Genomic DNA, 22,368 nt, shown 5'->3' with positions numbered 1-22,368 from the left:
AAATATTTGCATGTCTAATGTCTTTGAGTGACGATAAGCTATAACTCAAGTAAGAACTTCCGGCAAAGAAAATTAGCCAAAAAAATTTGGGCACAGTTAGTCAGAATAGTGTGGAACGCATATTTCTTGCAACCTAGTTTTGTGTAACCTCGAGACTCTTATTTATGACTTTTGGGCAAAAAAAATTAGCCAGTCATTGCTTTCGAGGAAAATTTGGGCACAGTTAGTCAGAACAGTGTGGAACACATTATTTGTTGAGACCTAGTTTTGTGTGCGGTAATCTTCGAAACTTGAAGAAGTGAACTGTAAAGAAGTGAATTTTAACGCAGGCTCCATCAATGTATCTCCGAATCAACTTCTGAATGTCAGTGAGTGTGAGGCTGAGGAATGTATACTCGAGACTGTGGTAGAAGATTTAGGGTTAATGCCAGTAACTGTTAGCAATGATTTTGTTCCTGTAGTTGAAAATGAACTTAGTGAACCGAAACAAACACCTTCTTATGTTAAGGTATCGCGAGATTTACATTTGACTATGTGGCCGGTGTCCTTTTAAAAGGCAAACAAAAAAATGCATCAAAAAAGCAAAAATCATCAATTTTTTTTTAAACTAATTCAAAAGTTATGACAATACAACTTTGTGGCTGAAATATTTCCTAAAAAGAGCAACGGGAACTTGTGGCGGCTTTTAATGGGTTAACATACCTTCAAAACAATTCTTTGCGAAACTGATTCCAAAGTCTAGCTGCAGAAATCAGGGTAAATTGAAATAATTGAGACACTTGGGTCAGACAAAATCTACTAATACTAAGCTCTTTCTCAAATGCAGCGCAGTCTGTTTCTGAAATTATAAATTTGCTTTCATCGAGTGCCTGTTGATCTCGTGAGCTCCAGACGTTTGCTCGAACAATGACTGTTTTTTTTTTTTTTTTTTTTTATAAAGAAATCAATCGAATGGGTTCCTACTTTGATGGAAAAGGAGTAAGGCATGAAACCATCAAAGAACGAATGCAGGCTGGAAAGCTAGACGACAAGCTGAAAGAGACACGCCTTATACGTTTGGGTTACGTTGTAAGTAGAGACAAAAATTATGTCGAAAGAATAAGAGTAAAGACAATTGGAAGTTAGTAAAAGAAAACGAAGATAGTCGAAAAGATGGAGAGACTTGTGGCAGAAAATATGGAAATAGTGGAAGTGAGGGAGGAAGATGCTGCTGACAGAGTAATGTGGAAAACTGCAATCTGCACTGGCGACCTTACTTGAAGTGGGAATAAAGCCAGAAGGGTTCCTACTTTTATGCCAACAATGATTATCCCACTTGGTTTTTGAATAAAAATCTTGCAGGGTTTTAGATTTGAGTTCTACTGCATCTTTAGGTGAAGAGCTCAATGTCAAAGACTTTCTGACAATATCTTTTGTTGGTAAGAAATCCAAACGTCTTGATGTGTAATCTATGAGAACAAGAAAAGCTTCTGAGCAATACAAATTAATCTTTACCATTTTCAAATGCTCGACCCGTTTTTTGTAAGCCTTTCTCTATCATTTCGTATCAGAGTAACGTAAAGCAGTGTTCTCAAATGCATCTCTGCTCAAATGTTTAGCCCATCTTCTGTGTAATACTGTATGTGCTCTAGCATTTGGTATGTAAAGTAGAATTAGTTTTTTTCAAAGAGTTGACAAGCGGTAGATGTATAATGGAAAACGTTTACTATTATGTTTCTTTTATCATGTTAAATGCCCAAATTGCAATATTCATTAAGACACCAAATAGGGCTACAAGAGAACACATGAGAATTGTTCACTTAAAAAAATATTATTTTTCAAGAAAAACCCGACACTGTTATGAAATGCTATAAGAAATTCTTTTCTAAACGAGAAAGGTTGCATGATAAAAAAAATAAATCTGAAATAACTCAACCACAAAATCGACACGAAATACCACTATCCAGTGTAGCATATGGCTGCTTGAACCCAGAAAAATGTGTCATTAAAGTTAAACCGTGGTTCTCGCATGTGGAGAGATCGACAATAAATTGCAGAAACAACGAATTGAGTGTTGCTAAAACATAATACGCAGGATATAAAAAAATAATACGCAAGAACAGAACAAATTTCGCACAAGGTCCTTTAAAAAAAAACATGTCAAAAAGGACTTGAAATCATTAACAAATTACGGTAAAAAAAATAAAAAATAATAAACATAATGATGCTCCTGTCAAGTACTGGCTGAGATGTAGGGTTGTTTTCCTTCCAGCTTGTACGCGTCGATGATTTGTTTCCATTCGTTGTACGACAAAGACACTATCACCTGTTGAAAAACAACGTGACTTCAGCAGTGGTAATCATATAATGGCTTCATAAGGCTTGCAAGTTTCGATATGCTGACGACATAGTGTTGGTCGGTGGAAGTGTAACGGAACTGCAAGAACTTTTGAAACTGAAATTGAAGTGAAGTAGAAGAATTGAAAGATTAGAAAAGTATATTTTGAAATATACATTTCTATTTGTCCGAGGCTTGATGACTAAGCACTCTAACAAACAAGTGAAGTAGCTGCATCATGAAGGAAAACATACACATACACAGTACGCGGCTTTACGATATAAATAAGAATTTGGTTTGGTTTTAAGGTGGATTAAGTAGACAAGAAGGATAAGAAGCTATCTTTGCGTCCATCTCCGTGCCTTGCCAAGACATTAATGACTAGGGCTGTCAGAAACCTATATATTTCGAAACAAAATTCTAGCACCAGCACACAGCAATGATGTAAAGTCGACAATTTTCATCAGGCGTTCGAGAAATTAGTACAATACAGCGTTGAATGTGTGCGTCGCTACGAAACTACACTAACAAAAAATTTGCATTCTTCTAGATCGATGACGTGTAAAATTCACAAAGTCCACTGCACGCAACCCTAGTAACTCATGAAAACGAAAACAACTACAAACCTGATTGCAATCTTCTTTGGGCCCATCGCCTGAGGAAATTGTTTGATCTCTCGCCGCTTCTGTGTCTACGGCAGGGAGTGGCTCAATAACAGGCAATCCGTTATCGTTAAGGTACATCTTTACCAAGCCGTCTTTTATTAAAAATGCAACGTGGAATATGTTTTCGATGGTATGGCCAAAAGAATCAGGGTTAACGACCAGTTCAAAATAGTCAATAGGCATATCTGGTGATAAAAACAAAATTAATTATATATCGGTCAAATTCAATGCAGATTAATTCTTATTGCAAAGAACTTACCATCCATTGCATAAAGACCTCTGATGATCTTAAACACTCTCTCAATTTCCTCAGGTGTAGCTTCTTTTTTGTCACTTCTGTAGTTAGTCACTTGTTGAGGTAATTGCGCTCTGTCATTTTTTCCATCCTCCGCTTGCCGTCGTGTCTTAACTGGTTTTACGACAGAATTGCTTTCGAAAGCTCCAGATCTGAAAAGATTTTTAGAAAGTTTAGTTTTTGTAACAATATGGCTTCAAACACTTAAGGAAAGCTACTACTCAAATCACAAATGCAAGCTCGTACGGCTTAGATGCGCCGGTGCACACTACACAAGTACACATTAGGGTGGTTCAAAAAAAGTGAAATTTTGAAATTGTAAAGTCTCACCCTTTCAAAAGTTTCCATTCACTACAAAAACACCTTGTGTAAAATATTTTTGAAAAATATTAATGTTTAGGGGTAGCTCAAGGCTTCCTAAATTTGGGGATATTTGACGAAATGGGTCAAACTTTAAATATATACCTGTATTTCGTAAACGCTTAAAGCAAACATACATCTGTTTGGGTTCATTTTCATCAGGTTGAAGAGTACTATAACTTGGTAAAGTCAAACAATGGTAAGTATGTACTTTTCAGGCCTTAAAACTCTTGTTTTTTTCCGGCAGCCATCGTGGCCTACCGAGAGCCCCTTCTCGGCGGCCAAATCTGCGTGCTTGGAGGCCAAAATACAATAACGATAGCACAAGTAAATAGCATTTAACTTGCAACAATGTTGAAATGATCACTTAGCGTTGTTGAAGTCTGGGCGACGTCCTGCAATAGAATCGTTGTACCACGCATTAAATGCTTTATCGGGATTGTAATCCGGTATTGCGGGACCATCTAACGACCCTAAATTGTTTTAACTGCTCGCAGCTCAGTAAATTGTTTCAACTGCATGCCGCCTTTCATAAAACCTGACCATTTATTCCGTTATGATGTCACCATTGAGGGTGTGAAGTCACTAACCCACAGCGTTCTCAACTATGAAGACACGTGTTTTACCCACGGATGTCAACTAACCTAGTTCTCCTTTTTAACAACGATTCAATGTCCGACAACATTGAATCGATATAAAAACGGCAATATTGCCAGCTGATGTAAATTAGCACTTCGGATTAACACTTCGTTAAAATAAACATCGGGAATTGCAAACAAGACTTACAGCGCTGGTGATCGCAGCTGGATATATTCAATACAACAGTAGTGACTATGATGCGCTGACCTAATTCTGCGTCACTCTTTGATACTACATATTTTCGACATTTAATCCACGATCATTCTAATGCGAAATTAAATAATTGGCTAGAAGAAACCGGCGGCCAAACTTGGCCGACTGAGGAGGTAGCACAGGCGGTCATTCAAGCACTACTTAGCGGCCATGGCCGCCGGCTGCTTTAAGGCTTGACTTTTGGAAAATTGCGATTTTAAAATTTTTACAAAATGAATACAAAAACACTTAGTTTATACATTTTTTTAACATTTAGTGGTAGCTGAAACAGGTTGAATTTCAGTAAAATCTGGAAATTGTTGCAATTGATGTACAATGTACAATGATGTTGAATGTACAATGATGTACAATGTACACAGCACAATGCGCATTTGCACATACAGTCATACAAAGTCAAGTGCCAGACAATTGATAGCCACGAACCATTCAGACTTTCTCAGTGAGTGTCTTTTTGTTGCTGTCAGGCTATGCTTTTCTGTGTTCGTGCGCACTGCACAACCTGTGACAGACGTCAAGGATATATTCTCAAGGATATATTCTGAGTTTGATTGAGAGTCAGCTAGCCAAAACCACCCAAGAAATGATTACCTAAAAATGTTGAAATTGTCTATGATTTTTTTGGTGGAGTTCCTGCCAACAAAGTTAAGTTCAGGGCTCCGGGACCGGTGCACTAAGCCCATTGGATGTCGAAAGTTATCTATAGCATAAAGGTGTGGCTGTTCAGAAGCCAGTTTAAGTTCAATACCAAAGAACAGAAAGGTGTTACGAGATATAACCATCTTTACCATTTGGGTTTATCTCAAAGCCTGAAATGGATGACAGCTCCTCTCTCAGCCTGTGCTCCCAACAATGACCTCCAGATTTTGCAGTCCCTGGTACACCATGGTGCAGTACAAACACATTAACCCAGCCATTTCTAAAGCAGCAGCAGTGAAGCTCGTTGGCCACCTGTAGTATTTATCAAAAAAGTTGATTGAACTGGCCTTGTTTGACAAGAATGCGCCTGCAGCAGTGAAACGAAAAATGGTTCTCGCATTGCAAAAACAAGGGACATGCAGATCCTCCGAAGCGAATTCACGTGAATCTAAAGAAATTCAAGGAAGTTGTTTGGTCGACTTTGTCACACAAAGATCCCAAACGCTTTTTGAGAGAAAGAATGGTTTTCTCAATGGTGGTTTTCTCAAAGCAGATCCAGAGACACGGAAAGGGCGAGAAGATTTTCAAGCAGCGTGTGACATTGTGCAGGCCATAAGAGTTGTCATCGACCACGCAGAACAAGGAGTAGCTTTAATTCAGGAGTTGAGTGGCCTACTAACATGTGATGAAGAACAATTTCAGTATCTGTTACAGGTTGTGCAGTGCGCACGAACACAGAAAAGCATAGCCTGACAGCAACAAAAAGACACTCACTGAGAAAGTCTGAATGGTTCATGGCTATCAATTGTCTGGCACTTGACTTTGTATGACTGTATGTGCAAATGCGCATTGTGCTGTGTACATTGTACATCATTGTGCATTCAACATCATTGTACATTGTACATCAATTGCAACAATTTCCAGATTTTACTGAAATTTCAACCTGTTTCAGCTACCACTAAATGTTAAAAAAAATGTATAAACTAAGTGTTTTTGTAAAAATTTTAAAATCGCAATTTTCCAAAAGTACATACTTACCATTGTTTACTTTACCAAGTTATAGTACTCTTCAACCTGATGAAAATGAACCCAAACAGATGTATGTTTGTTTTAAGCGTTTACGAAATACAGGTATTTAAAATTTGACCCATTTCGTCAAATATTCCCAAATTTAGGAAGCCTTGAGCTACCCCTAAACATTAATATTTTTCAAAAATATTTTACACAAGGTGTTTTTGTAGTGAATGGAAACTTTTGAAAGGGTGAGACTTTACAATTTCACTTTTTTTGAACCACCCTAGTACACATAGTTCGAAACAACGTTTTTCTTTCCGTTTGTTGTGATTTTTCAAATCGTAAAAGTCGCAATACGATTCTGATAACGATTACCATTAGCATTTTTAAAGATTTATTCTATTCGTCGTCGTCGGTAAATGCTTGCTCGTCGATACACTTTCCGTTGCAAATCTAGCAGACCCCAATCAGTGGCCAAATGTACGCGAAATTACGGCAAGGTTGCATGGATGTATGTTTTTGTATATGTTACACATATCACTAATAGTCCGAAAACGACACAACAAAGTAGCTACTGTATTTGTGCAACAACAATGAAAAAGATCAGTTTATTTATCATAAAACAATGATTTATTTGCATCTTCATTCTTGTGATGAAATGAAGTAGTATGTGAAATTCTTAGAAAGTGATAAATACAAAGGGCAGAAAAAGTTTGCAAAATTCATGTTTAGTCAACAAGTGCCAATACTTTTCAGCTTATTAGCGAGCTTTAAGATAATTTAAAGGTAAAAAGTAGAGCCTGATACGCACAAGGGGTGAAGCGCAGGTACGATGCTGGTGAAGTAATTGTTTGCTGTGTTGGCGAGAATCTCCCAACCAGCGTCAGGAATCGATGCCTCTTCAGTGTCGTCAGACACCGTCCCGCCCATCAACGCTGTCTAGACGTTTGGCAAAATGTCAATTTTTAAACGTGTATGCAACATTTACGCTTCATAAATGTCTCAGCTGGTAAATATTGCCTTTTTTTGCCCCACCATGAAACGATGTACAAATAGCAAACTGTGCTACCTGAGATGTAGATAAAATGAAAATGCGTATTGTAGCCAAAACAGAGCAGTTATTAAAATCTACTTCAGTACTAAATTAAAGTAACAGAAAGTACACAATTACTGCAGCTACCATAGGGCAAATAGCAACTTGGGTTGTGAAGTCCCTACTAGTAGCCCGTGACTTCATACAGCAAAAAGCAGGGATGTGGAGTCGGGCGAAAAATATACGACTCCGACTCCTCGGCTTATAACGGGCCGACTCCGGCTTTAGTGTTGCTAGATTTTTCTGAAATTTTGTCTTTTTAAAAAAATCAATTTCGTTAAATTTGTAATCAAAATTGAAACGACGACTTTCACAAAACCGACAAGAACCAACAGTCCAACACTTTCATTTTTTGGTAAAGGTTTGGACTGGAGCGCAATACAGAGATTAAGAAACAATATATTGAAAAATTGTATCACAAACAAAATTTTTATTAGTAATAAAAGGTTTCTGCAGACTCTTAACCTCAGTTCTGGCTTCTCGGGGTTTTGGGAATTGCTAATCATAAATAATTGTAGGATCCATATAAAAGGATTCAACCAAACGTATAGTAATCAATAAAAAATCAACCAGGTTTGGTAACTACAAAAATTTATTGGTAGAGCTTTCGCCGCCGTAAAAGCGGCTTCATCAGTACTCTTATTCAAATAGAATCAAATTCATTCTATCAATTTGATTTTATTTGAATAAGAGTACTGATGAAGCCGCCTTTACGGCGGCGAAAGCTCTACCAATAAATTTTTGTAGTTACCAAACCTGGTTGATTTTTTATTGAAAATTTTTATTGTTTATCGTTTTTTATCAATTTACCGGAGTTGGCCGTATTTTAAACGACTCCGAGTCCGGACACGCTAAAATCCTACCGACTTCACAGCCCTGGCAAAAAGTCTGTCGGTCAGAGAATAAGTTATCTGAAATCAACTCGAGTAAATCCAAGGGAAATGCTAAAAAACAAATCACAGTAGTGATACTTTAAAAAAAACATCCAAACAGGGCAAAGAAAAATTAAAAAAAACCTGGTGAACTAATAAAATCTATACCAATTTTTGGACAAATTCATCTGCCTGGAAAGCAACCAAGTCAGTTTGCAGCAAACTTGTTTTTTGAGCACCAATGGAAACTGTAAGTGACATAAAACGCGCATCCAAAGCCGCCTCCCGTGTTTCTTTCACTGCAAGAACATAAATATGAAAACAATTTCATACACCACAAGCAAAGCGATTGCCGATGATAACTGTCAAATTTTGTTTTGTGGATTTTTGCGATAACTTTTCGTTTTGAATGTTCAAATTATGCATTTCTGAAACTAGTCACAACCCAAATAATACTGCATAATTTTGCAATTTACAATAAAAACATCTTATCATATAATATGCAACAAAACCTGCCCTGTTGAGGGAATGGTACGAAAAAATCTAACTGGGAAATGATTTGAAAAAAAAAATGGTTAAAATAAAACGCACACATTACTGAGCTTTAAATTTCTACTAAATACAAAAGTTTTTGTTGAACTGTTCCGTTCAAATCTTCATAAAATCGTTATAAATACCGTACCTCTTTCAAATAGTTCATCAGCTTTAGCAATATTGACCATCAAACCATCATTATCAGGCTTAATAAGTTCTTCTTTGTTGTCTTGGGTTTCTTGAATCAACCTGCGGTATTTTTTTCTCAGTTCTATTTTTTCTGCCCTGAAATATACAAAACATGCAAATGAATTCAAAAACTCATTCAAGCATGAAAAGAAATTTTGTGTCTTGTGTCATTGCTAATCGCACAGTAACTTAAAAATACAATTTGTACATCTTTTGCTTGAAACATAATAACGGCTATATATACATTTACACAGAACCAAATCGTTTATCCTCAAATAAATGCCTTGCAAATGATAAGCAAGGCGAGTTTACTTCCTGATGGTGTCTTTTTTACATAAGCCACCAGTTCTATAACTCTTGGTATCCAGGTAAAAATTTACCTAACCTACTTTGTGGTCTCATTGGGTATTGCCATATTTGTAAACAGATAGATACTAGATAGTCACATTTAATTTAATACATTCATTTTTCTAGCTACATATAGTTGCAGTCATAGGCGCCGACTCCAGGGGGGCGGCGCACCCCGTGAATTTAGCTCGGGGTGGCTGCCCCCCCTCAAATTATTTAAAAAAAATCCTAAATCAAATGTTTCTAAGTTTAGATTTGCGTTAGTTTGACCATAGATATCTTATATATAGATATGCAACTCAGTGGTGCGTAACGATGTTTGAAGGCTAACAGCGTAGCTATGGCTGTATGCATTGACTTCAAACTTGGCACAGCAAAACAACTTTATTTTTAATATATTTTTTTGGTTTTTGTTTAAATAAAACTTTCTTCGTTTTCAAGTTGACGTATGGATTGCTTGTGATGACGTTACATTCTCGTTCCGCATGGACTGCTTTATGGAGATTCTGGCGATTGAAAACAAATCACAGTCACAGAGGGTACCTCTAAATACCCATTGTCTGGCATTGTAGGCATTGTCAGGCATTGTCGGCTTTTTGGGGGGTTGTGGAGCATTTTCAGGGGTTGTCGAACATTTTCAGGGGTTTCAGGTATTGTAGAGTAGGCTAACTACTTTCAGGCATTGTTGGGAATTTCTAGGCATTGTGTAGGATTTCCAGGCATTGTCGATCATTATCAGTGGTTGACAGGCTTGTGAGGCATTGTCGAACATTTTCAGGCATTATCGAACATATTCAGGGGTTGTCGAGCATTTTCAGGGGTTGTCAGGCATTGTAGAGTAGCTACTTTCAGGCATTGTCGGGAATTTCCAGGCATTGTCTAGGATTTCCAGGCATTGTCGATCAATAGCAGTGTTTGACAGGTTTGGTAGTCATTATGTAACATTTTCAGGCATTGTCGAACATTTTCAGGGATTGTCGAGCATTTTCAGGGGTTGTCAGGTATTGTAGAGTAGCTACTTTCAGGCATTGTTGGGAATTTCTAGGCATTGTCTAAGATTTCCAGGCATTGTCGATCAATATCAGTGTTTGACAGGTTTGGTAGTCATTATGGAACATTTTCAGGGATTGTCAAACATTTTCAGGGGTTGTCAGGCATTGTAGAGTAGCTACTTTCAGGCATTGTTGAGAATTTCCAGGCATTGTCTAGGATTTCCAGGCATTGTTGATCATTATTAGTGGTTGACGGGTTTGTCAGGCATTGTCGAACATTTTCAGGGGTTGTCTAGCATTTTCAGGGGTAGTCAGGCATTCTAGATTAAGCTACTTTCAGGCATTGTTGGGCATTTCCTAGCATTGTCTAGGATTTCTAGGCATTGTCGATCATTATTGGTTTTTGACACGTTTGTCAGGCATTGTCGAACATTTTCATGCATTTTTATTCCCAGCTCTGCATGCGCAGCAGAATGATCCCTTTCTATTTTGCGTAGGTTGTAAACGTATTTACAGTATACACAAACAAAGCAGCGTTTAAATGATCTGGCTATCATAAGTATCGACAATGCCTGACAAACCTGTCAAAACCTGGTAATGATCGACAACCCAAGAAAACGTTTGACAATGCCTAACAAACCTATCTACCACTGAATATGTTCGACAATGCCTGGAAATTCTAGACAATGCCTGAAGATGTCCGACAATCAGTGGCGTAGGTAGGGGGGGAAGGAGGGGCGGACCGCCCCGGGCGGCACTTTCAGACTACCGTACGATTTTTGATTTTGATTATAATCTGATAAAAACGCATTTCATTTTCACACATGGCCGGATTTAACTGATGGGGGGCCTGGTGGCACTTTTAGATCAGGGGCCCCCGTGCAAAAAAATTCGCCTACGGTGCGAAACACCCCCTCGACGTCTACAGTAGCATCAATCCAGCACTGCACAGCATTTTGCAGAAACCACATAAGTTAAAAGAAAAAAACTAACACAAAATCACATTTTTTCACGTAGGGGGGCCTTTTAAAAGTCGGGGGTCCGGGGTACCTGCACCCTCTGCCCCCCCTAAATTCTAGACAATGCCTTGAAATTACTAACAATGCCTAAAAGTAGCTACTCTACAATGCCTGACAACCCCTGAAAATGCTCAACAACCCCTGAAAATGTTCGACAATGCTTGAAAATGTTCCATAATGACTACCAAACCTGTCAACCACTGATATTGATCAACAATGCCTGGAAATTCCCGAAAATGCCTGAAAGTAGCTACTCTACAATGCCTGACAACCCCTGAAAATCCTCGACAACCCCTGAAAATGTTTGGCAATGCCTGAAAATGTTCTATAATGCCTAACAAACCCGTCAACCACTGATAATGATCGACAATGCCTGGAAATCCTACACAATGCCTGAAAGTAGCTACTCTACAATGCCTGACAACCCCTGAAAATGCTTGAAAATTTCCGACAATGCCTAACAACAAGCCTGTCAACCATTGATAAGTAGGTAAAGACCTTTTTTGGAGCTGTAGTTCCAGGACAAGCTGAAGTTTTATTCAATTAATCTACTGAGTGTTACCAAAATGAAAGTTACTGCTGGCTACCGAAAGCTGTGCTATAGCATTTGGTAGCCAGTTATGGTGTGTACCAAACATTAAAATTGTCTTGGTTTGGCGGTTGGATCCGTGATGCTAATGAAGCTGTCTCAGCAGGGGGGAGGATGCCCCCTGCCCTCAAATTTTCTCTGGATGGGGGGCAATGGTGCCCTTTTAAGGTCATGTAAGCTACTGCACATTTTGCAATATAGGCTAACAACTTCTGCTATTCGCTTTTAGCCAAATTATAGGGCCTATAGCCTACAGTAGGCCCACACAAATTATCCCGTGGACACATTTTATACTTTGCAGCAGATTGTGATGCTATAAATGGGAAATTTACCTTTCGTTTCTTGTTCAAGCTATTGCAATTATTCATCTGTCTCACATTTCGACTTTCATGGCTAATAACGGGAAAACGAACGAGTTGCCCAGCATTATCGCTACCGTATATTTCACCCTAAAATCGTTCCGGCGCCCCTCTATCTCAGGTTTGTAAACTGCCTACAACAAGCTTTAATGAGTCACTGGAAATAAGCTTAAATGGTAGTTCCAACGATCATGAAACAGAAGTTGCATAACCTACGTGAAGAAAGATTATTGTCTTGATTTTTCATAGTAGGCTATTCTGTGAAAACTTGAAATATACGCCAAACAAAATATTCCAAAGGAGCTCAAAAGCCACCACTCGCCAAGCCCAAACCGTACAATAATAGCCTACCATAGATACGCTAGCCAAGCTGGCAACCTTGATTGTTGATTGTGTCCATAAATTCAGTCGAGCGTGACGATAATTCCACGATTGCTGAGTTGCATATCTATATATAAGATATCTATGGTTTGACCTTCATTGCGGATCGATCTCAATCAAAAGATCTACTTGTTGCAACAAGAGCGCTGCTCCTAAGATAACAAAAGAAACAGAAGTACGGTAGCTGATAAACGCCAGCATGGTGCCGTTGAAGCATAGTAACAATGATTGAAAAACGTTTTTCTTGATTTCTTCCGCTTTGTTTTTTCTTGGGAGTGTCAATAACGAGGTGCGATTTGCTCAGTTTAGTATCTACGGCCTACGCGTATTAAGAGCTGAAGTTCAAAGTGACCAGCATATAATTCAAAGTAGCCTACAGGCCTCGAAATTAGTTTTTGTTGACGGCGGACAAACATGTCCGGTCTGAGCAGCTATCTCGGCAGACAAATTAAGTCGCACGGCGGACACACCAGTTTTAGCCGTCGATCGTCATGCTTAATCACTTTATCTTGATAATAATTCTTCGCCATTTCAGAACTATAACTACGGTTTTAGAAGGCTTTTTGAAAATTCAGTAAAGTCACTCTGAAAGGCTTTCATCAGACCAACGACTTGCGCTTGAAGAGTCAAAGCGCCGTGTAGCTGGTCAATACGTCACATAACTGATTAACTTCCACCGAACAAGGTCGTGTGGCTTATTTCGTCACAATACTCTTGGCAGGAGTCGGAACATTTCTACACCAACGCTATTATTTTCTGCTGCGCAAAGTTTAACAGGCTTTTTTCTTTAAGTTTATTTTTGTGTGTCATGTGAGCGAAAGTGAATTTTCCTTGGGTCTTTTCTTTCATACTGTATAAGTGTATATAATACCAAAACTTAACAAATTTTGTTGCATCTTGCTGCAATAGCCTACTCGTATAATCTAATTTAGTAACCGACCTTGCCGTATCATTATTACTCGGAGATCAAAGCCAGACATTGTGACGTAAAACTTGAACTAAATTGCGCGTGCTTAGTGTGGAAGTACCTGTACTTCTATCGATTCTTAGCGAAGAATTCACCTCTGTTACGCTGATTCAATGTCATCAATCGTTGAAGCAATGTAAAAATCGAAAGTTTTCCTCTTTGAATGGAAGCTACGGTAAGGGATACAGTATGCACATTTTTAGATGCGCGCTAGAATGCGCTGGAAAATATATTATCGCAACAATTGTTCGTGCTATGCAATGACGATTTGCATCGCTAGTTCCTATGTTATTTCTCGGCGGACAAATATGACTGATCTAGATGGTATTCCCGCGGACATCACATGCTGTGACGGCGGACATGTCCGCCGTGAATTTCGAGGCCTGAGCCTACATTATAAAGCTTGGTGATACACAATGGCAGATGGACGCAAACAAACATCAATGCTGACATACAAACATCAGCATTTTGAATGTAAGCAATCAGTCGGCTAGAAAGTTTGCCCCCCCCGGCAATTTTCAAAACCCGGCGCCTATGGTTGCAGTTTTACTTTTTCTCAATCAAAAAGAAAAAACATATATGATACATTGTTTTACTCGGTCTGCTACTATTCGGAGAAAGCCTTTTTTGAAGAATTCTAAAATTCCACAGTGGCATATTCAAAAGAATTAACTTATAGTAGAGCTTAACAAAGTAAAGTGTCATCAAAAAAAAAAAGGTAATCAAACGGCGTTTCATGGTAACAGTAAAGGTTAATCAACTGGGTCCATGTCTTTTAGGCGCAGACAGTTAGGCGCCGGTCAGATAAGCGCGCACACTGTGGCGTCTGGATATTTAGGTGCGGAGCACTGTGGCGCCCATTCATTTAGGTGCTATTCCTAGTAAAGTCTGCAGATTGTGTCAGCTTGGCAGGTAGGGCAATGCTTTTCACACAAAATGGTATATATATTGAACAGAAAAATATGTTGTTTTGTTAATGCGCGTGTGGAGATGAGGTGCGAGACAACGCTCTACTACTCTTGATATTAGCACATCTCCACAGGACATTTGCTATGCATCCTGAACACAGGTTGCAGCCAGATGGAACCTTACTTAATGGTGCGACTTTGCTCGTTATTAAACCTAGTCGGGGTTTTGACGGAAAACTAAGTTACTCTTCACTCAAGCCTACCACCCGCTTGAATATATGCTACGATATATTTTTTACTGATGTTTAGTGTAGTTATTATTTGACTCACTAAAAGTGAACTCAGTCTTGTTCGAAAACTTGAATAATTTATTGATAAAGCTTTCGCCGACGCAAACCTGGACTAACAACAAATAAATGCCTAACACGCGCATTAAAATACAATAGATTTTTCTGTTCAATGTAACAAGTTTTGTGTGAAAAGCATTGCCGGTTTAAGCAGCTTCACTCACAGAAGCCATGACATATTTTTCTGTTCAATACAACATTTTGTGTGAAAAGCATTGCCCTACCTGCCAAGCTGATAGGGTCTGCTACTATTCGGTGAGTTCCTAACCTCTAACCCCTAACCCCAACCCCCTAACCCTAAAACGGCAATGATAATTAGGCTGCGGTACCCAATAATTAAAAAAAAAAAATTGAAAAAATCCCCCGTTAAGGGATCGGACTCACCGAATCGGACTCACCGAAACGGGCCATTCCCAAGCTGATACAATCTGCCGACTTTACTAGAAATAGCACCTAAATGAACGGGCGCCACAGTGCTCTGCACCTAAATATCCTGACGCCACAGTGTGCGGCTGTGCGCGCCTATTTGACCGGCGCCTAACTGTCTGCGCCTAAAAGACTTGCTCCCAATTAAATAGACTCTCAGGTCTTAGCCAAAAAAAAACAGTGGTCAAACAGTTGAAGTGCCAGCGAAAAAGTTTCAACTAAAGTCTCAGCAATCAGAAAATAAACAGTTATTAAACGTTAAATGGCCTTCGAAACTACCACGCTGGTAGGCCATGTTAGGCCGGCTTCCACAAGCCAACATTTCTCCATTTCGTTGGTATTCGAAATATTTTTCCTTAAAACGTAATAAATTAACTTTATTAGCCCAGGGAAGCTTGTTGCTGGTGGACAGCTTTACAGAATCAGAAGGTAAATGTGTACCTACTCTAACTAAGCATATGAAGCAAAAATTTGTTTCGATGTTCAGTCAACCTCGTCTTGAGCTACTTGGTCTAGCACTCATACTTGTTGCAATCGCTCATGCCAGCTATGCTAATAACAGCAACTTGAAAGCTACTTATACTGTTTACGCTTGCAAAAACCATACTAATTTTGACCATGGATAGCACTGGCTGCATATTAGTATTGAATTACTTGGAAATGATTGTCAGTTTGTCTTGGAAAAATCTCTCGTCGACCAGTGTTATAGGTTTTAAAAGTAAATCGCCTGACATGGGTATGGAAAAATAAACACAAAAACCACCTATCTAAATCAGGCCTCGAAATTTGTACTTATTTCCGGCGGTCAAGCATGTCCTACCGGACTGGCCCTTTCAGCGGACATTTAATATCTCAACGGGACATATTTTTTGCTTGCAAATAAATCAGTGCGTTAATGACAGTCGTGTGATGACGCAATAAACACAATTGAAAACAACAATCCAAATTTCCTTATTACAAAAGCAACTCCGATCATTCATTCGGTGGTTTTCGCGTTATATAATCGTTGTGCCAAGCGATTACTGCCGGCGCGGGGTCGTAAATCTCCATGTCAGGACTGTCCAGACAAATGCGCATTAGTGACTCAGTAGTGTAAGCCCTCAATAGTGTTAGTGTTAACTAACTAACACAATAGTGTTAGTCTAACACCCTCCCTTATGTGCAGAAATTCTATTTCTATCAGTATCAGCGTGAATAAGGTCGCCATATTCGCCTAAGCACGTGCGGAACACAGCTGAGACTTGCTTCTCTGTGACGTTTCTTTTTAACAAACGATCAATGTAACGCAATAACCCTCATTGTTAAAATTAGAATACATATCCTGCCGAAAAGTTCAGACAACTTTATTTCAAGGCAACATTGCAAGACGTTGAAATGATGTAAAAATGGCTACTTTTGCCATCAGCTCGTTAACCACGCCACTCTAATGTGATCTTTAAAGCGATTGCCTGTACTATTATTGTTTCAGCTCCGTATTTGTTCGCGTTAAACAAACAATTGTAACAATTCAAATTTAAAATATATTTTTGCTGCATTAGCTCTATTTTTGTCAAGAATTTTGCGGCGGTCATTTATGACCGACCAATGAGTCGGCTTCGGCAGATATTCGAGGTCATTCCGGAGGTCATGTCCGCCGGAATTTCGAGGCCTGTAAATAATTCCTACAAATCGGTTTTCTATGAAAAAGACTGTCTCCGAAATAGGATTTATCCAAAACAGCCCATTCCGGTTTTCTTAGTGTTTTAGGCACCAGATCCACGCAGAATGCACATCCTCAAAAGAAATAAATGCATTGAATTCAATTTCAATCAATCAAGTCATTAGATAGAGTCAAATACAGCATGTTGTGAGTTTTTTTTTAATAAAATTGACAACCTTAACTGCACAATCACTCGATACAAATATCGTATATACGTGATTTGAAAAGAGAGTGGTTAATTTTAACTACAGTTGTCAATTTACCTTGATTGCTGATTGTTCATGGACATTGATAATTCTGAATCTTCCATACCAGTGGTTTCACTTTCTTCATCCATCTCGAAATAAAATATACTTTCTTTAAAATGAATTCACTAAAAACAGAAAAAACCTAGCAGATACAAAAAACGTTTATTTACATACAATTTATTTTGGCATTACTATTTTAGAACAAATTGTTGGAGTGCGAAAATTTTCAGACTATTTCTTATACATCGAAAACACAAAATTCCAAATGCATCTTAGTAATCTACTTTGGTTATAAATAAACAAAAAAACTTGCACAAATTTGTGCCGAAAATGTCATGCTAGTTTCTGCAAAACAATGAAAAATGAATATTGCTGTTGGTAGTGGTTGTATCGCTTGTGAACTATGAAGCATTTTTACTCTATTTTCTCACGTTTTTATTCTGATAGTACTGTCTTAAGTGTCATCAAATTCCTGCATCAACAACGTTTCTTACTGCCATTATTACCTACCCTACCTTATGTCATTGTTTTATGCTCCCCATCAGGATTGAGATCAAATGCAACGATCAAAAAATGTTATGTTTTAAGAATGATTACACATTAAAAGCAAAAATTAAAACAGTTCATACTTCAAATGACTCTTTTTGCTTAACGTTTTCCAAAAAGCAGTTATTTTATTATAATCATTAATGTTACAAACATAAGGTTTAGAATAAACAAACAACAAAATAAAGTTTAGAATCGATAAGGTATCAATAAATTTGAAAATACACTTTGAATCATGGCAAACAAACATGCTCAAAATTTTTACTTCTGCAATTGAAGATGCCATTTCACAATCAGTAGTTTTTTTGTCGGAATGGCCTGTTTCGGCGAGACCGATTCGGCTAGTCCAATTCGGCGAGTTCCGTATTCGACGAGAGCCTTTTTCGGCGAGTGCCCTATTCGGCGAGTTTTTGAAATTTTTGAAAGGAAATTATCGGGTACCATAGCCTAAATATAATTGCCGTTTTTACATCGTTTCAACGGTCGCTAATCGTTGAAATCGTGCAGAAAGAAATAAAAATGTTTGAGCTATTAAATTAAAATTCGTCATGTCAGTTCAGTTGTTTTTATTTCTGACCATCATATCCAAAACAATACACGTCAAAACATATAGCAAAGATAGAAGCGACAAACGCGAACGTTAAAACGTGCTTGAATTCGTCATGTCAGTACTGTTGTTTTTATTTCTGATCATGATATCAAAAGCAATACACGTCAACATAGCAAAGGTGTAGAAAAACGTAGAAGCGACAAAACGCAAAGGGAAAATAAAAAAAAGAAAATGTTACAAACAAAATAAATAAATCAAGTTTATGTCTATAAGTTAGTACAGTACTTTTGAATAGTTAAAATGATTAGTTTGGATCAACAAATGTGTGGCCTACAGCTTGGATTGCAAGGAAATTATCGAGTGCCGTAGCCTACTTATCTCGACCAGCAGAATTGCCGTTTTTACATAGTTTTAACATCGCTAAACGTTGAAATCGTGTAGAAAAGAGAACTTTTGCTGACTGGGATACATTGCATTTTTAAGATTATGTTTTTCAAACACTGTTTTACTGATGCATAATTTAAACCTTTTGGTTTTATCATCTTCTCCTTTTGTTGATGTAAATTTCGTGTGTTTACTTTATCGTTATCTACATGTTTACGCGAGCAATGACAAATAAAATTGAATTGATATTCGAATCCTCAACTATTAGAAAATTCCAAATCCAACGACGCCTTCTGCTTATTTAGAGAATTTTTTATTCCACAATATTGTTTCTTTTGCTTTCCGACAAAGAAAAATAAATGAAAATGAGATTTAGCGAAAAATGTTTGAACAATTAAATTAAAATGTTTGCTCACATAATCATTAATATTTATTTGCGTCAGACAAGGCTGTATTTGCGTCAGACAACGATAAAAACAATCAGAAGACATCAGGTCTGATCAAGCGATTTGAGAAGTGAGTGCAACGGATGATTTGGTCCGGATAACTAGGCTATGGTACCCGATAATTTCCTTTCAATCCAAGCTGTAGGCCACACATTTGGTTAGCCCTTTCATTAGTGTTACTACAATGTAAAAATGAACTGTTAGGCTAACTGGGTTCTTAGAACAAATCGAAGGGCTTCTGTAAATGATTCTCAGTTTCAACGTATCCTAGTCAGCAAAAGCTCCCTTTTCTACATGATTTCAACGTTTAGCGACGTTAAAATGATAGGCCACACATTTGGTTAGCCTTTTCATTCTGTTACTACAATGTAAAAATGAACTGTTAGGCTAACTGGGTTCTTGGAACAAATTTTTGCTGGTCGAAATAACTAAGCTACGATACCCGATAATTTCCTTTCAATCCAAGCTGTAGGCAACGCATTTGTTGATCCAAACTAATCATTTTAACTATTCAAAAGTACTAACTTATAGACATAAACATGATTTATTTTTTTTGTTTGTAACATTTTCTTTTCTTTCATATCTTAAATTTTTCTGAAGGTGTTGCGACCGTGCCAAATTTCTTTCAACTCAATAACTGATTTCGGTTACAAGCAAGTTTTAACGTTCGCGTTTTGTCGCTTCTACCTTTTTCTACAACTTTGCTATGTTGACGTACGTATTGTTTTTGATATCATGATGAGAAATAAAAACAACTGTACTGACATGACTTCAAGCACGTTTTAACGTTCGCGTTTTGTCGCTTCTACCTTTGCTATGTTGACGTGTATTGTTTTTGATATGACGGTCAGAAATAAAAACAACTGAACTGACATGACGAATTTCAATTTAATAGTTCAAACATTTTATTTTTATTTCTTTCTGCACGATTTCAACGTTTAGCGACCGTTAAAACGATGTAAAAACGGCAATTATAATTAGGCTACGGTACCCGATAATTTCCTTTCAAAAATTTTAAAAACTCGCCGAATAGGGCACTCGCCGAAAAAGGCTCTCGCCGAATAGGGAACTCACCGAATCGGACTCGCCGAATCGGACTTGCCGAATCGGACACGCCGAATAGTAGCAGACCTTTTTTTGTTGGCAATGGTTTTGCTGCAGTAAAAATATGCTAATTTCGAAGGCTGGTTATATTGAATGAGCTAAGAGTAAGATACCGTACACAGAGATAAAACTGACATTATAATGTATATTGTAAAACACATCCTTTGCAGTTTAATTCATACATCAAACTTTTTTCGTATCGTAACACATTTAAAATTGTAAACATAACAGTTACAAAAATACATACTAGTTTTTCCTAACAAAAATAGAATCAAAATAAACAAGAAACCAAAGGGGAATTCTCCACATTTGAGTAGAGGGCAGTGCAATATATTTGTTATCTAATTCATGATTGCCACAAAACAAGCATGATAGCCTAAATAAGTTTGATCAAACTACTAAAACTACGTTTGAAAGAATAGAAAAGTTGCACTAAAAATTTATAACACATGCACTTAATTTCAAATCACAACATGACGTTTAGAAATATACTCTTCATTTCGCCTGCAGACAGCATCAAATTTATAGAAAAAGTTTACCGTTTTGTAAACATGTGGCAAAAACTTACGCGACAGCCTTTTAAATTGCTCAAAACTAAAAATCACTATACCAGTGTAAAAACTAGTGTAAAAACAAAAAAATGAAAATTTTTAGATTAATTAAGATTATTTTTCTGGTGTGTTTTAGGTACAGAATTTGGTTTGAGGTCTAACGATCCAGGTACACTTGAAACATTTGTCAAACTGCCTTTATCATCATCAAGTTTATTTTCTAAAACAGGACCTCCATCCAGAACATTGTTGACTGAAAAAATGTAAACATTATTGTAAAATTTATTGCAAGTCCCTGTAGCAGGATCAAGATTAGAACTGCCGCCATACAGCACAACACAATCATTGACTGTGCAAAGTGAGTGTAAACCCATTTGTTGGGGAATATCCATTTCATCACAAGAATCTGATATAGTTGGTTGAAGCCACTTGTTTGTGTCAGTATCATATACATGCAGATCATTGAAATGTCGATTATTTACTGCTCTTCCGCCAGAAATCAGTAAACGGCGACCAACAGCCGTAGCAGCATGAAATGATCGTGGTTGAGGAATAATGCCTAATCCTTTACATTCCTCCCAAGTATTTAGAGAAAGATTAAACTTCCACAAATCTCTTTGACGAGATTCCAAGTCACGACCTCCAAACACATATAACAGATCACTTCCATCTTTATCTTTGATGTAAGTAAAAGTATGTGCAGCCCTTGCACTGGGACCTTCATTAAGTGGGGAACTAATCACTGACCATTGCTTTTTTACAGTGTCAAACATGTGAAGTTGGTCAAACCATGTAAAATTTGCAGCATCTTGACAATCACGAACTTCTTGCAATTCATCTATATCTTCATATTCCTCATCATTATCATCTTCTAGAAATGTGACATTTGCGTCATTGTCAGCTGGCCCAAAACCTCCAAAAACGTAGATTTTTTCTCCAACAGATAAAGAAGTAACTTTATCTCTGGGGCTGGGTGCCTTGGGAGCTGAAATTTTCTTCCACATTTTTCTATCAGTGTCATAAATAAAAAAATCGTTCATCCAGCCAGAGGTGTGGCTAAGACCTCCGAATAAATATAAGTTATTATTTACAGAGGTTAAAGAAGCACCAACCCGACTTTCAGGACAATCTCCACAGAAAACTTCTTTCGACCAGGTTTTTTGTGACAAGTCGTAAACAAGCAGTTCATCAGACTCTGAAATTGCATTTTGGTCACTGTTTTCCAGCAGAGTAGCCCCACCAAACAGGTACAACTTAGACCCAACTACTGCAGCGGCTTGACCTTCTCTTGGAGCAAAAGGACACTTTTCTTTATCCTTTACCCAACTTATGATAATATCATTTTCAACGCTTTTAGATGACTCATTACCCATATTTAGACTTTACTACCAGACTAAAAATGAACAAAACTGATAACTCAGTTGTCAAAAAAATTGAAAAGTATGTTATGCTAACAGTACAGCAATAAGCATGTATAAGCTTTAACTAGTACAGCAATGGAGTATTTCAAACAAAACTCCAAAAAGCTAAAAGTGGTGGTAACACCACAATCCACCATTATGAAAAAAGCAGACTCCACAGACACTTTCATACAAATATAAAATCTTTATGTGCATCCAATAAAGTAGTTCTAAGAAAAGCAAAACCTCAAATACCATTGGTGAAATCGACTGTATT

At 37.7% G+C, this 22,368-nt stretch overlaps 2 protein-coding genes across 2 annotated transcripts; both read right to left on the bottom strand.

Annotated features, from left to right (window-relative positions):
- Positions 1–1,687: 1,687 nt before the first annotated feature.
- Positions 1,688–17,253, bottom strand: LOC145766457 (non-structural maintenance of chromosomes element 4 homolog A-like). Its single transcript, XM_082578173.1, has 7 exons — positions 17,126–17,253; positions 8,787–8,923; positions 8,273–8,403; positions 6,951–7,078; positions 3,242–3,429; positions 2,944–3,167; positions 1,688–2,305 (listed from the first exon to the last, which is right to left on the bottom strand). Exons 1-7 carry the CDS (start codon positions 17,197–17,199, stop codon positions 2,213–2,215), a joined length of 975 nt encoding a protein of 324 aa, XP_082434299.1. The 5' UTR covers positions 17,200–17,253; the 3' UTR covers positions 1,688–2,212.
- Positions 17,254–20,795: 3,542 nt separating this feature from the next.
- On the bottom strand, positions 20,796–22,064 carry LOC145766545 (kelch domain-containing protein 1-like). The gene has a single exon (XM_082578267.1). The coding sequence runs from the start codon at positions 22,062–22,064 to the stop codon at positions 20,796–20,798; it is 1,269 nt and encodes a 422-aa protein (XP_082434393.1).
- Between the last annotated feature and the right edge of the window lie 304 nt (positions 22,065–22,368).

This window comes from Aplidium turbinatum, chromosome 3 (assembly GCF_918807975.1).
Source record: "Aplidium turbinatum chromosome 3, kaAplTurb1.1, whole genome shotgun sequence".
Taxonomy (NCBI): Eukaryota; Metazoa; Chordata; class Ascidiacea; order Aplousobranchia; family Polyclinidae; genus Aplidium; species Aplidium turbinatum.
This window is presented reverse-complemented; position numbering and strand designations above follow the sequence as displayed.